Raw genomic sequence first — 14,839 nt, 5'->3', positions numbered from 1 at the left:
TGCGAATCGCTAACCCCCCCCCCCCCCCCCCCCCCCCGGAACTGAGCAATAAAGTCTGAAACGCAACGGGCGATTTGTCGTTGGCCAAGGACGAGCACAAGGCGGACACGCCGGTGTCGGACGACGACGCGAAGCAGGCGGTGAGCGTGCACCACGCCCTGGCCACGCGCGCCACCGACTACACCAAGCGGCCGCACGTGCTCAAGCTGAAGACGGCCGACTGGCGCGTCTTCCTCCTGCAGGCCCCGTGAGTGAGATCCCCTGCACGCGGCGGCCTCGTCGCCGTGCCGAGGCCGCCGGTGTGCGCTTGCTGTCTTGAGTTTCGAGGGCATGTATGGTTGAGCTTGTTTCGCGCCGTACTTAACCAACCGTGATAATCGGAGGCGCGGGTTTTGCTGCTCGAGTTCCCTCCATCCTGTCCGATCTTACGGCTGCCCCCTTAATTTTTCACCATTGCGCTCCTTCCGAGTCGTAAAGTCCGGTGCCTTTAGTTTTCAGCTTTTTCCCAGAATCCTTCCAGGATCCTTTGGCGAGCCCTCCCCTGTGACAGTGTGCCCCGTCCAGATTTTTTCCACCCCCGAATTTTTACTGTCGTTTGTTTCTCCGCTTGCCGCTGGTGAGTTACCCTTTGTGTCCTTTCAAAGCTAACCCCCATCTCAAGCCTCTCCAGTCTTCAAATGTATTACTTTCTCAGCTTCTGTCTCTGCTCATCATAACACCACATTCCAAATTAGAGTCTTTACAAGGCTGCTATTCAATTCCCGGCTTATTCATCATGTTTTTGCTAACATGCCACTTTTCCCACTGCAATCCTAGCTCCTTCAGACATCTATAATCAGGGTTTAGCTCTGCTTAATAAAACTGAGTCATCACAGCAAATGCTGTTGATACCACTACATCTTGCTATCACTTCCTTCCATCTGCACTTTTGTTTGGTAGCGCAGTGTGAGATGAAGTTTATTCTGCGAGGAAGAACCCTAGTGATATTTAGAATAAATATGTAGAACAGAGGTGCGGAATATAAAATTATACAAAAATAGAAATTATGCCAAGTAACAACGAAATCTAGCAACAAAATACCTGCAAATAATAAATAATTAATTCTTTTGGATTAACAAGATGTTCCAGTTCTCCTGTATAATGGAGGTAATTCATCTCTGTGGATTAAATTAAGGACTATGGATCAGACCAAGTATAACCTACTCTCCCCTCCAGAAGCCAAGTAATCTATCACCGACAACATATTGGCATCCAAGGGCAGTCTCGGACTGTTTGGTTGCTTGATCGTGGTGGTTCATGGGAGGTGGAAAACATTCATCAAGTCAAGTTTGATTGGTGTGCAGAGATTCAAGATACATGTGGAGGGCTCATGGGAGGGTTCGGGGGGGAGGGAGTTCAGTGGCCAACAGTCTCCACTGCAAGACACACAAACTGAGGTTCAGTAACCCGTACATCTCAGAGGCTCGTGCCATTGTGGTGCATGCACAGTCCCTTTGTTGACCCACTGCCGAACGAGGGCCTCCCCACGCCGTGCGGGTCGTGGGAGTCATTTGACCATACTCAAACCGGAGGACCAGGCGCGAAATCCACGCGACCATGTGGAGAGAGACATGCACATTCCAAATATGCAGGGGTTAAGGGTGGGATCGAACCCAGGACCTCCTGCGTACCAGGCGAGGTAGTTAACATCAGTCCACCGTGAAGCAACTGTGTCCTAAGTGGTACCGGTGGCATGTGTGTAACCTACCATAGAAAACAACTGGGTGGAAAGCAAATACGAGTGGTACCGTGATGTTGCCGTTGTGTGCATGCGTGTGCCCATGCGATCCGTTTCCTTGCGCTCGCAGGAACACCCAAGAGATGGAGTCGTGGATCACGCGCATAAATCTGGTGGCCACCCTCTTCTCGGCTCCGCCATTCCCTGCCGCCATCGGGTCCCAGAAGCGCTTCAGCCGACCGCTGCTGCCGGCCTCTGCCACCAAGCTGCCGCAGGTGAACTCACTCGGCCAATCGGCCTGGCCGCACGTGGCAACGCTTGCGCAGGGAAGCTTGGACTTGGTCCATCAGACTTTCTCTGTTGCGTGATTTTGTGAAGTCATCGGTTGCAGAGCGCGGACCCAAATGCCTTGCTGAGCTCGTCAAGGAGCATGAACCGTCACGCAAACTCTGGTCATCCTTGCTGCAGCAGCAGCAGCTTTTGGCTAAACATCTAACAATGACGGTCACCGCATCACGTGCTTTCTGATGTGCTTCTGCGGCCGTCTGGAACGCTCTTCCTTCCGATATTAGGAAGCCACTGGAGCTATGCACTTTTAAATCTAGATTGAAATCTCATTTCTATACAACTGCTTGTTGTGGTTAGTTTGTTGTCCATTCCCCGTACCTCTGATTAGCACGGTTGGCTACGTACGGTGAGAAAGAAGTTAATCATACATACATGACGCAAAGCTGTGCGCGGCAGTCATAATATTCCAATAATATGTAGACACTATGTCAATGAAAATTAGAATTCTTTTTCATTTTATTTTTAATTGATTCTTGGGTTTTTGGCCTAACCTGAAAAAAAATCTATAATTAATTATGATATTGGCTACACAAATCCTACCGTGTTAAATGCGTTAAGCATGATTAAATCTAGATTGAAAACTCATTTCATTAGAACTGCTTTTTCTGTTTCATTTCTTCTTCCTCCTCACCTCCGATGAGCACGATGCGCTTACGTACGCTGTGAAATAAGTTCAACATGCAGTACATACAACTATTTGATCAGATTCATGGAGGGTCATCGAGCAGTACCACAGGAACGCTTTTAAGCAACGTTCTTTTGGTGTGCCCCCCTCCTCATTACGGTTCCCTCTCCCGGCGGGAGGCACCCAGTACGTCGACTTACCTCGTTAACGCACGTCACCTCCAGGTGCGACAGTACTTTCGTTAGGGACACTGAATATCGACCGGCTCCGGGAACTGCGGAGCTCCTGTCAGTGCAGTTAATTTCCCTTAACACACGTGCCCCTGCGAACTGGTTGGCTTTGGTGGCTGCTGCTCGCTCTAATAATGGTTTATACGACGCGTGCCGCCTGCCACCGCCGCAAATCTGCCTGGTTGACATTGCGATCTTCTGCTGCTGCTGCTGCTGCTGCTGCCTTAATCAAGTCCCCAAGCCACATCCACTCTGCGCGGTCCCCACATGCGGTCAATAGCTTAACCCGAGACCCGCCCCTTGGTGCGTCAGCCTCCCTTTATTCGCCACTGCCCACCAAACCGTCAAACGTCTGTTGAATGCACACGAACACACGCGCACACTCACTCTCAAGTCCTGTCTGTAACCTTGACCTCCGAGTCCTGCTTTCCTAACAGTGATGAATGTGCCTCTTTGGAAAGGCGTGCGCGCTCGGGGTGACTCGGGGTGATGGGGAATGAAAGGGAAGGATGCGGTTAATTGGGCAGTCCAACTAATCTTTTCTCACACGTGTATGTCACGCGCGCTATTGTCAAAGCGTTCGACGGTGCGTTGTTTTATGGAGTGAGCCTTGGTGGAACTCTGTGCGTGCGTGGCTCTTTCAATCTTTCTCTCTTCCTCTCTCTCTCTCTCGGGCGTGCGTGCGCGCACACGGGATGCCAGGAGGAGCAGCTTCGCTCGCATGAGGACAAGCTTAAGGGCGTGACCTCTGACCTGGACCAGCATCGCTCCTACCCACCTGACCCGCGTCGCGTGCGTGCCAAGGAAGCCGATGACTACCGTCTCAAGCAGCACTACCTCGAGTTCGAGGTGACTCAGTCGATCACATTTGCATCTCACAGCAGCGGCAGCTTTTGGCTCGGCCATCGAACAAAGACGGTCGCCGCATCGCTCGCTTTCAGATAATCTTTCACGGTCGTCTGGAATGTTCTTCCTTCCAATATTAGTAAGCCACTGGAGTTGTGCACTTTTAAATAATCTCGATTGACTAAACTCATTTCTTCAGAACTGCTTTTTGTGTTTAGCTTGTTGTCCTTTGCCCGCACCTTCTGATTAGCACGGTTGGCTACGTACGGTGCGAAAGAAGTTCCACATACATCTCCACTGCTCTTCCCTCTTCCTTACCTCTCTCCCATCGCTACCTCCAATGCCACAGCATTGTTTCCTGCAGGAGTGGGGGATCTGTTTCCTTAATGAGGAAAGAATAGGACTCTCAAATACCTTTGGCTGGGGCCACTCATTAACATGAACCTTAGCCTTATACAAAATAATTAGGGTCGCCTTTACTGAGCGTGCTAAAATTAGAGAACGGTGCTACAAGATTAATCATATTTCACTCCAGTTCCCAATTAGTGCAGCTGAGATGCTTTTTGCAGTGATGGATAAATATTGTATTGCAGGCTGTGTTTACCAAGTGGTCTGCATCGTGTAGCCGCACGTCGTATGAAATAATGTAATGGGCCACATAGGGCCCAGAGCCCTTGCGTTTCCCACCCCTGATTTAACAAGATTCCAATGAACAAATTTTTGATGATTATAAGTGCCAATATTCAAAAGTTAGTCGGATGGAAGATCGATAGAATGGACAAAAACGTGTGCATGCTTCCGAAAATGTCACCTGCTCAGGAACAGAATGAGCATGTGTACATGCTGTACATATATTTATTTTATATATGCATTTAAGACACGGTGCATACGTTTCAGAGTCAAATAAGTTACACGTGATACAGTCTGTGCAAGCGTAGGCAGTTGTAATTGGGGGACAAGCTGTAAAAACAGTGCATTAATTAGAGTACACAAAGCCAGTCACCATCACCACTCTCTGCCATAGTTAATCCACTGCTGGATGAAGTCCTCACCAAACTGCTAACATCTCTGGCTACCCCACAATGTACACAAAGCCAGGAGTGGCCTCTGAAGGTGGACAATTCCATTGTGATCAAGCAGCAAGTTACTCTGCTTATTCAAATGCCGTTGAGTTATTTCTCCTCCTCCTCCTCGATGGGAACCCAGCGATTGCACATTCCTGCACAATTTACAGGACTGACCCGGGCTGACGTTGCTGTTATCTTTATTCTGCCTCCCGCACGTTTCGGGACATTGCAGAAGAGTAAACGCTTTGCTTGCATGTTCCGTGAGACGAATGCTCTTGCTGTTGCACGCACACATTTCGCTCGGGGTGGATTGCAGTTGCTCAGTATTGAATCCTTCGCAACCCGTAGCTGTGTCTGTCGCACCACGCGAGCATTGATGGGGTTAGGCTGCGGGGCAATTGATTTTTTTTTTGGAAGGTGGTGGCTTCCGTGTTGCATTCTCCGTTCAATCCATCCTCAGTTTTATATTAAACGGTGTGGGCTGGCTCTGTGGAGATTTAAATACATCTTGAGTGCATGGTAATTATACACGTACCAAATCGGCAATTGTATTATTTCTTGAATTTATTCTCTCGCAAATGGGATTGGAAAAGACGAGTTCATTTAGTTTCGGTAAATTACATAATTGTGCTAAATGTAAACTAGCATTGGCTTTGACATTTCACTGCCGAGTCTATGTTTCTGCTGGACCAGTCATTTTTGGAGTAAATTAACCATCGGCTGATTTGTGCTGAAAAGGGGACACGAGAAAACGTGACGTCGTTATCTAGAATTGGCTGTTGTGTTGCAAACGCCATCGCCCACTATTTGTTATGAATTTAATTCAAATAAGTTGCAGTAAAAGCACTCGCTACTATTCAGCTGTGTTCACACCAAGCTTTATTTTAATTAATCCCTCGACTGGTTAAACACTTCCATTGGTTGTCAACCAGATGCAGTCCTCTCCCACTCCAGCCTGAACCTAGTGGTGGGAATCCACTATTTTGGCTAATCGATGTTTAGGACAACCGCTGTTAACTTGACACAAACTGTTGCCTATTTTGTCAATCTCGGAGAGATGATGGGCTGAGTTGACCCCTGACCCGAGATTTAAACTCACCAACTTCTCACTGTGAGACTCACACTCTGACCACATCGTCACCCAGCCAGATAAACTAGATAAACAAGAACAATTAAACTTAATATATTAACGCGTTCAATGTTCAGTGACAAAGCGGCAGTGAGTAAACTATACACACGCGCGCGTGGTGCCTCTGACCACCCAGAAATATATTTTGTTAAATCACAGTTAGTCCATCGGCCGGCCGCGTACGGTAGGGTAGAGTGTGGGTACCCCCGCCTCTTCCCAGTACCCTCGACCTTCCTCGAGTGGAGTCCCCTTTCGCGAGCAGCGGCACGAGCAAGACATTTCAGGGCTGCACCTTTACCTCTGAATTTATTTAAAATAAGCACAGCATGAGATAGTGCAGTGAAATGGCAGCAGTGAGATGAATATACATTTGTATTTTGCATCGTGTGTTTGTGCGTAAGAATCGGAATTGTATTTCCCCTGTAAAGCCAGTAGAGCTAATAAGCTCTTTTGTCGAAGGCTGACTCGGCCGGCAGACAACATCAAAGCATTGCGCAATTACAGATATTAAAAAAAACAAGCCAACTTAATAATAGAAATTGTGTTGTCAAATTACATTCACATTTAAACCTTGGTGATTTTAATAGTCAGATTAAATGAGGACAGAGATGACAGAATGGCGATTGGAAGAGACGATACTGAGTGTTTCCAATACTTTGAGGCAGCAGCTACATTCAATGCTTTTGATGCAAATTGTGTGCTGATATCCATAGCTGTCAACCCATACGGTTTAACCAGTATTCTTGTTCAGGGAAATTGAGTTTTCAGGTCCATACGGCATACAGCCGTTTCAATACGGGCAAAAAAAATAAGGTTGGTCGATTTGTTTGTGTTTTTCCCTTGTGATGGGATTTTGAAGGATGAACGTTGAGATTTATAAGGGCACGGGGTGACCAATAACGTCTGAATTTGTCTGTAATAAGGTAGGCACCACGTCGCAGATTGTTATGCAGTAATGCCCCACGGTTTATGTCGGAGGATGCATTTCTGGGAGGTGCAACGATGAACATCAAAACGACGTCAATCAAAGAAGCAACGTACAGGGTAGTGCTAGTGGGTGGTGGAGGCAAAGGCTGAGAGACAACGGATGATGAGAAAAGGACGTACGATGCTGTCAACGACGTCAGGATCAGAATTCTCTATTTAGACTGCGGGAGTAATCCAGTGGGCTGTGAAGCTCTTTTTATCACAGTACGTCCAGTATGGGCGGGTGGTCAGCAAGTCACAACAACAAACAACGAAACGATCGAAGCGCCAAATAGTCAAGTCACGAAATGTAAACAAATGATACTTTCTTTCAAGTCCGGGTTATTGCCAGTGCAGTAACAAAGTGACGACGTGTTTGCGACAAACGACGTAAAAGGGCCAGACGTAAATATTACCGTGCGACACTCAAACTCGCGACTGTACCCGCGACCGCTCTCTGCCGCAGAAAACGCGCTACGGCACCTACGTGACTCTGCTGCGCGCGAAGATGAAGCTGGGCACGGACGACCTCGACTCGCTGGAGGCGGCCGTGGGGTCTCCCTCGTGCCCCGCCGGCGCCCCGGACGGCGAGGGCACCGCCATGCGGAAGGCGCGATCCAGCCCGACGCTGGCGCACGCCGCCGCGGGCGCCAACTCCGAGCCGGAGCTGACGGGGGCTCGCGTCCGTCGCAATGTGTCCGATTTGCAGGAGCAGAATCGGCCGTAGGGCCCCCCAATCCCCCGCACCACCCCCCCCCTCCACCGGGGCTGCATCTGCATCCCCTGCTGCAGGTGCAGGCGACGTGGCGGTGTGTTTTTGCGTCAAGTAGGGTGCTCATCTTGCTGACGGGGCGCGAGTATCGCGGTGGTAGCCTTGCAGGCGTGAAGGTAGAATCGCGGTTCCGCGTCTGGTTGGGCTCGCCGCGGATCGCTTAACGCAACGCTTAAGCCTCGCTTACGTCACGTGGCGGGGGCGCGTTAAGTTAATCCCGCTGCCGCGTATCTCCGAGGTTTAACTTCGGGACGTTAAGTGAACGTTACGCGAGCCGGCGGACAGTCGGTGGGGCAGAGGGGGGCGGAGCCCCGAGTTGCTGCGACACTTTTTATTGACCTAGTCGCCAACGCGCGACGTGCCACACCGCACCGCGTCGTCCCAATGTTGGCGCGTGCCGGCACGTTGGGACCACGCGGCCCCGGCGTGAACCCCGCCGTTCATGGTGTATTATCTTAGTCAGGGTTGCCCTGCACAAAAACCGGGGGCAGTGTGTCTCGCCGTGCCCTGACCAGGTTAATATAGGTGATCCAATCGATTGACGGCGTTGTTAGTGCCTGCAGTGTTTTAAAGGACCTCCAATCAGCAAGATGGCATCTAAATTCGCAAGCCGCGCGTTGTCCCGTCTACTCCTGCAATGATGGCTCCTATGTTTCTCCTTCCTCACGTCCACAGCATCCGGCCCAGTCCATCCTTCCCCTTTCGCCCTGCCCCAGCCCATCCACTCAAAAGCATCTGTGGCTGCCGTCACCGCGTCGTTTGAGGTCTAGTCCGTAGCGCTCTATTACACGCGTATTAAGCCCCCGAGTAAAACGTCGCGTGGGGCTCGTGTGCGCCGTGCTGTGCCGTAAACTGTGCCGTACGTTGGGTGACAGTGCCAATAACATCCTTAACATTGCAGCCTATAGGGTGCATCGTGTAATGTGTTTTGCCGTAGGCTCGCACGAGTGTGCAGGTAAAACCCGCTGTGTTGGCTTCGCGTGCGTGTGTACGTGCGTACGCGTGTGTGCGATTCGCATTTCTAATCGTGAAAGCGATGGGTCGTAGGAGATGCCATCGCTCCCAATTGCTCACCCCGTGTTGGCTTTTCTGTTTAGAATACAAATAGGTTGTGGGATTCTGGTGAGTATCGTACACAGCCGTTACCACCATCCTCGCGCACGCGTGCACACACACGTGTGTGTGTTCACGTGTGTGTTCACGTGGGTGTTCACGTGGGTGTACGCCGTGAGGGTGCGTGCGTAGGTTAGCGAGTGGGATGAAGGACGGCGTAGTTTGTGCGGCGCCGTTGGGCGCGGTTGTGAAACGGGTACACTTTGTGTATCTTTTCTCCACTGAAAACCATGTTTACTCAAAGTACACTTAGTGAATGCGCGTCATTTAAAGAACAAAACTTTTAAGTTGCTATGAATCTGCAGAAATGTCGCCAGTCTGAGCGGTGACCAATCGTAAGACGTTCCAAAGCTCTCCCGACAAATACGTCGTAACGTTGTGTCCCTGCGGATGTAGGCTACCCTCGATAGATATAATGACATACGAATACGGGTTCGTGCTGTGCGTTTGCTTGCGTTGTGTTTACGCGTGGGTTGCAACTAAACACTTGCTCCATCTGTCAGTTGGGGAAATCTCAAACACCGACCTTTGCTTTCCGCACTCTTCCAGGCCCCTCACCAAATCCACTGCACTTGCACAGTTCGCGTACAAAGTGCGCGTAGCACAGATCGAACAACGGGGAAAACAAGCGACGCTACTGCGGTGTTCAAACATTCTGCGCTGAGAAATGCGCGGGTCGCGCGGGATTTTTCAACTCGATTCCTCCGACGCCGGTGGAATCCGATCCTCATGAAACACGCTCATTGCACACAACACCACGCAAGGGCGCACGGCATGCCCGTGTGCGATTTTGCACGCGAATAGATGTGAATTGGATTCACGCGGGCACATCACGCGAGTTCAGCAAACCGCCCTGCGTTGTTCTGTGGACCGAAGGCGCGGCAGCGGCAGCAGCAGAGGCAGCGGCAGCGGCAACTACGCGGCGCGAATGAACGCGGAGCATTCCAGCATTGCCGGATGGTAGAAAGCGTCTGCGGGCAATTTCGCGTGCGCATGCCGCGTGCTCCGTCACAGGCCGATACCTATTGACTCAGACGCTACCTCTCTGCTTCCTCTACCCTGCCGCTAGCCCCCCCCCCAACCCCACAGATACCTACAATTTACAGGTCATCTTCCCCCGGCATGATACGGTTCCATACGATGAAACAAGGATGTGTTGGTGAACAGAAAGGAAAATATATTCTTGGTTCTTTCTTACCGATTCCTATATTCTTGGTTCTTTCTTATTTCCCTTCTACGTGACTTTACCGAAAGATCCAAGAATATGAATCCCTGCAGTCACGAAAGCTTTACATAGAAAAGAAGATGTCTTTGGGGACCCTTTTTGGCAGTATCTGCAGAATAGGCTTTCCCTTTCTGGCAATAATAACAGGAGGTGTTAAGATGTCCAGACACCAAAAAGGCACACCTATTGCAAGGCATCGTGTCTGCATTAACCACACGTACTTGTGGCAAAGCATGCAAACAAAACATCCTCGGATTGCCTTTGAAACTGATTGGCCTACACCAGAGGCAACAGAGAGCTCTTGGGATGGGACTGCAGTCGTAAACCACAGAGCTGCAACATCGATCACTTGACTCAGACCACCACACATACACAGTGTACATTACCTTTTTTTCTACACTTAACAATTTTTCCCATCACACACTGCCGCGTTGCTTTCACCCCTTGCCCTTTCATCTGCGTTCATTGTTCCGCATACCATTTTTTTTCCGTTTCTTTATTAAATGCTCAAATTGTACATGTGTTATGGGTACCTCAGCCTTCGCTTATCTGAGCCAAAGCTACTGCCATGCCTGACGTTTTTTTTTTCTCACCATACTTTACCCAGCTGGTCAGTAAGGTTTAGCGAAGGTAGGATGAAGAGAGAGGGTCGCAGCGTCCACGTTGGAGCATTGCCGCAGCGTTGATGGTGCCGCTCTGCTCCCCTCTGAAACCGTAGCCTCGCCTCTTGTCACCCATGCTGTCAGCACTCGCCAGGCCGAACTCCCTGCTCTCAGATTCAGAGATCTGACATCGGGCGCGTTCCGCGTGATTTCGCGTACGCAATCGAAACGCACACACGAGCCTAAGTCGCTGAGCATTTCCGATTAGCACGGTTGGCTACGTACGGTGCGAAAGAAGTTCAACATACATCGGTTTAAGGCGCTGCTTAAAATCTCAAGGTCCGACATTCGTTTAAGGAAGCCTCCGGTATAATTGAAAGGCGGTGGTTTCCACGTTGAATGCTTCAGCTGTGGCCACGTTAGAACCGAATGTCTTGTACCTGTTGCATTCAATAGGCCAACCTCGCACCCTATTTAAGATGACGTCGGCAATGACATTTCATCACAATCTCTGGGGTTTCCACTTGTCCGTACTGCCTGACGAGTTGGTGTTTATTTGAGCAGCGGTAAGTTTGGAAAATCAATGACATTGCCCCCTTCAAGAATGCATCCCACTCTCGACCAGGATATATATTATACTGTACTTGCACTCGATGTGAATTGACTCGCTTGCCGCGCCATGCAAGGAATTTAGAGCAGGTCTATCCGATCAATTAAGGAATCGGTTATGCTACCGATTGTCGAGGCGATTACTCGGCCGGTCAGAAAACACGAAACACAATTGGCGATGTCTTCACGTCGCATTGTGCCGGGTATGGTTTGTTGTACATGACGGTTGATGAACTTCAACAAAAAAATTATTTGCCCACGGCGCTTAATAAATGAATCTATTTAATCATCCCAGCTACGGAAGACTTGTCGCGATTCAGTTCACGAATCCATTATTTCATGTTGTGAATGGTATGACGTGAACCCGTTACATAACAGCACAGATGAATGGAAAACCGATTCCTACGATTACGCATCTATCTTGTGTTTAATAATTGTGACGAGTCGATGAACCAATCGTTCAACCCCGAATTGACACATCCTTTTTGATACGTATAAATACACTTGGAACAGTCATGACAAATAGATGATTCGGTTTCTCTATTTGAATAGAGTGGAGTCATTCCTCCTGCTGAACTGGAAACCCATTGCACGATTGCTACCATTCCACGTCCGAGATCAGTAATGGGCCCGCTTGCATGCGGGGTCAACCCTCCTAACGGGGTCGAGGGTGGTGGCACAGCGGTATCGGTAAAGCTGCAACGCGTCACTTGAACCCGGCCACTGGGCGATGCGAACGCGACGTGGCAGGCTCGCTGCGGGGACGTGTGACGGTTCGCATTGAAGGCGGTCGCTGTCGCTGCTGCTGCCGCTGTGGTGCATTACCACCCCCCCCCCCCCCCCCGAGTCTGGCGTGCAATGTCCACTTGTTCAGCCGCAACTTCGAGCCGTGAAGCGCGCGAGCGTGCATCTCACGATGCGAATGTCGAGTCTCTGCGAAATGCTCGCAAACAAAAAAAACTGAGTGGTGTGCTCCGATGCCTCGTGCGGGACTCGTGAATTGTTCTTGATTTGTTTTATAATCATTGAACGTTTATTTATTGTTTACGTTTCCAGCCCCTTCCCCCCCCCTCTCCCTCTTCATATCTATATCCCCTATCCTGTAAGGCAAATATATTATTCATAGGATTACCTGTCCACGTTGTGAGTTGTCAGTCCTGAGTGTTGACGCTGTTAAGTTATACTTTTTTTTATTGAGTTTCAAATTTAAAAAAAAATCTGCTTCGGATTGACCCGTATCTTTTGGCTGTGACATTTTTAGTGGTGCGTTGAATTAATTCGTGAAAGCGGTAGATTATTTATGTGCGGTTCGCAGTTATAAATGCAACACAATCTTACAGGGGATGGATCTTATATTATAATTTTCTACCCCCCCCCCCCACCCCCCCCCAGTTTTCATTGAGCACATGTCATGACTAACCGGTTAAACACATTTCTTACAGCTGTGGTATAAATTGAAATGTCGACACCTTTTCGGGTCCCTATGGTGTTTTTTTTTGTTAATTAATCATGCTGCGGTACCACACCATTTGATGTTGATAACAAATATACTGGATGTTATTTGTAAGCCTTTGTGAACGCCCGCACTATATATCGGCCGTCGCGCTCTTATTTTAGCAATTTTATCCGCGGGTTCAGTTTAATTGCATTGGCTCATTTAATGCTGTGGTTCAGAATGTGTTGGCAAGGGTGTGAAATGCGATACGGCGCGTGTAAGATACAAAAACAAAGAAAACCAGAAGCTGTAGATCCAAAAGCAATAGTATATTTTAAAATACATACGCTAAATTGCTCGCGGTCGAATGATGGGGAAGGTCGAAAAACCTCATAGAGAGTTCCCGGTTCAGTGAATGTCTTCACCAGAGCCGTCCCGAGGGTAATGGCGAATCGGGGCGACTGCCCCGGGCCCCGCTCTTTGGGGGGGGGGGGGAGGCGTGCTTCGACGTCACGGCGTCAGATGATGTAATACTTCCGATGTAGTTTGCAGGCGTCAGGGAGCCCACAGTGGGATTTGCCCTGCCCCCCCACCCCCCTATGGACGGCCCTGGCCTTAATGATTAGCACATTTTGGAAAGCTGTATCTGCTTTTGGTGTATCATTTGCGTACGTACGGTGCATATACATGTGCTACTTCTATATGTCCGACTATAAAATCCCATCGCGCACACCGTGAGATGACTTTTACTGTGCCATTGCTTTCGACTGTTTCAGTGGCGTGCGTGCCCGTGTAATGTATTCCGTGGTGGTTGGTGTTTTAACTCCTGCCGCTTTGGTGGGGTAGGGTGTGTGTGTATGTGGCACGACGGCGTGGGGTTGGTCGTGTTGTGTGTGTACAATCGCATCTCCCCCAGAGCCGCGGTGGTCTTGGCAGTGCAGTCGATTCGCGTGGAGGTTTCGGTTGCGGATGGACGTTTGTATAGATGTGTGGTTGGCCACAGGGCACTGCATGTTAATGCCTAAAAGCTTAATATATATTACACTGTACTTGTACAAATCAATTGCGTCGCGTGTAAAATGTCACTGCTGCCATGCATCACAAGGGGAGTAATAAATTTGGCTCTTCCATCAAGTAAGCGTTAGTGCGTGCGCGCCTGTGTGTGAGCGTATGGCTCGCGAACATCACCTATCTCCAACAGTCGTTTCAGGATATTCGGTGAATCTTTATATGGCTGGGTCATGTAGCCCGCATGGCCAGCCATTGCTTGCCCAGTCCAAGCAGCTTCTGTTTGACCGGATAGAGGGGGGCTAAACGGCCACAACACGAGCTGGAGAAGAGATGGAGCTGATACGTTACGGGATGATGTACAGCTGAGTGAACTTGCCGAAAGCCACTTCCAGCGGTGTCAAGATGGCATCTGGAGGAGGCTCGCGAAGGATGCTGCTGGGCAGTTGGAGGGAGTGGCCGTCCAACAACAACGGAGGGCGGAGGAGCGACGCTTACAACAACGAGCGCAGCGCCGGGCGGATAGAATATAGCAAGTTGGCGCAGTAGGGGGCACATCTGCTGCATCTACCAGTCATCTCAGTCAAACCTTGGCACCTGAGTCTGTCCCGTAACCTGTCAGCGAGCCTTCAATACTTAATGTGGTGTCGGGGTGCATCCGGCCTGGCACGGGCGCCGTGTGTGTCTTTGTGCACTTGCCCCAATAGTCGGTTAAGGCTATATGGGGGATCTTTGTTTTGGGGAGCCGTGCCGTAGTTGTTTGCGCACTGCACTACGAACCCAGTTATCTTTACTTTAATTCCCAACCTTGCCCAAACATTATCTAGTGTTTTCTTAACAGGTCCTGAGTTGACCCAGCCGTCATTGAATAGCGTGGTGTGTAAATCATAACCGATGGTGGGACAAAGGTGGCTTGGGCGTGGGGCTAGCAACATGCCCCGTGTCAGACTTAATCGGTGCTGGCTACAATAACAGCAATGTTAGGATGTATGGGGAATCATGGTTGCTAGCAGTAATGCACCGGTTCACTGAACCATGATAAACAATTCTAGATTTGAAGCTTTCGTGACTGCAAGTATTCATATTCTTAGGTTTTTTTCGGTAATGTCACGTAGGTAAAAAAATTTAATTAATAAAATAAAAATAA

General features: G+C 49.6%; 1 protein-coding gene across 5 annotated transcripts in view; it reads left to right on the top strand.

The window, feature by feature from the left end:
• The window catches only part of LOC133354340 (PH and SEC7 domain-containing protein 2-like), a 127,332-nt gene extending 113,894 nt beyond the window's left edge, over positions 1 to 13,438 (top strand). For all 5 annotated transcript variants that reach the window (XM_061571099.1, XM_061571103.1, XM_061571102.1 and 2 more), the window contains 4 exons: positions 90 to 247; positions 1,848 to 1,992; positions 3,623 to 3,769; positions 7,395 to 13,438. In XM_061571099.1, the coding sequence (XP_061427083.1) occupies positions 90 to 247; positions 1,848 to 1,992; positions 3,623 to 3,769; positions 7,395 to 7,655 (711 nt within the window). In that variant the 3' untranslated portion in view covers positions 7,656 to 13,438. The remainder of the gene's footprint in view (positions 1 to 89; positions 248 to 1,847; positions 1,993 to 3,622; positions 3,770 to 7,394) is intronic.
• Positions 13,439 to 14,839: the final 1,401 nt, after the last annotated feature.

The sequence above is a fragment of the Lethenteron reissneri genome, chromosome 47 (genome assembly GCF_015708825.2).
Source record: "Lethenteron reissneri isolate LAM-NWPU_2019-01 chromosome 47, ASM1570882v1, whole genome shotgun sequence".
NCBI lineage: Eukaryota > Metazoa > Chordata > Hyperoartia > Petromyzontiformes > Petromyzontidae > Lethenteron > Lethenteron reissneri.
Note: the sequence above shows the minus strand (reverse complement) of the source record. Positions and strands in the feature narration are given on the sequence as shown.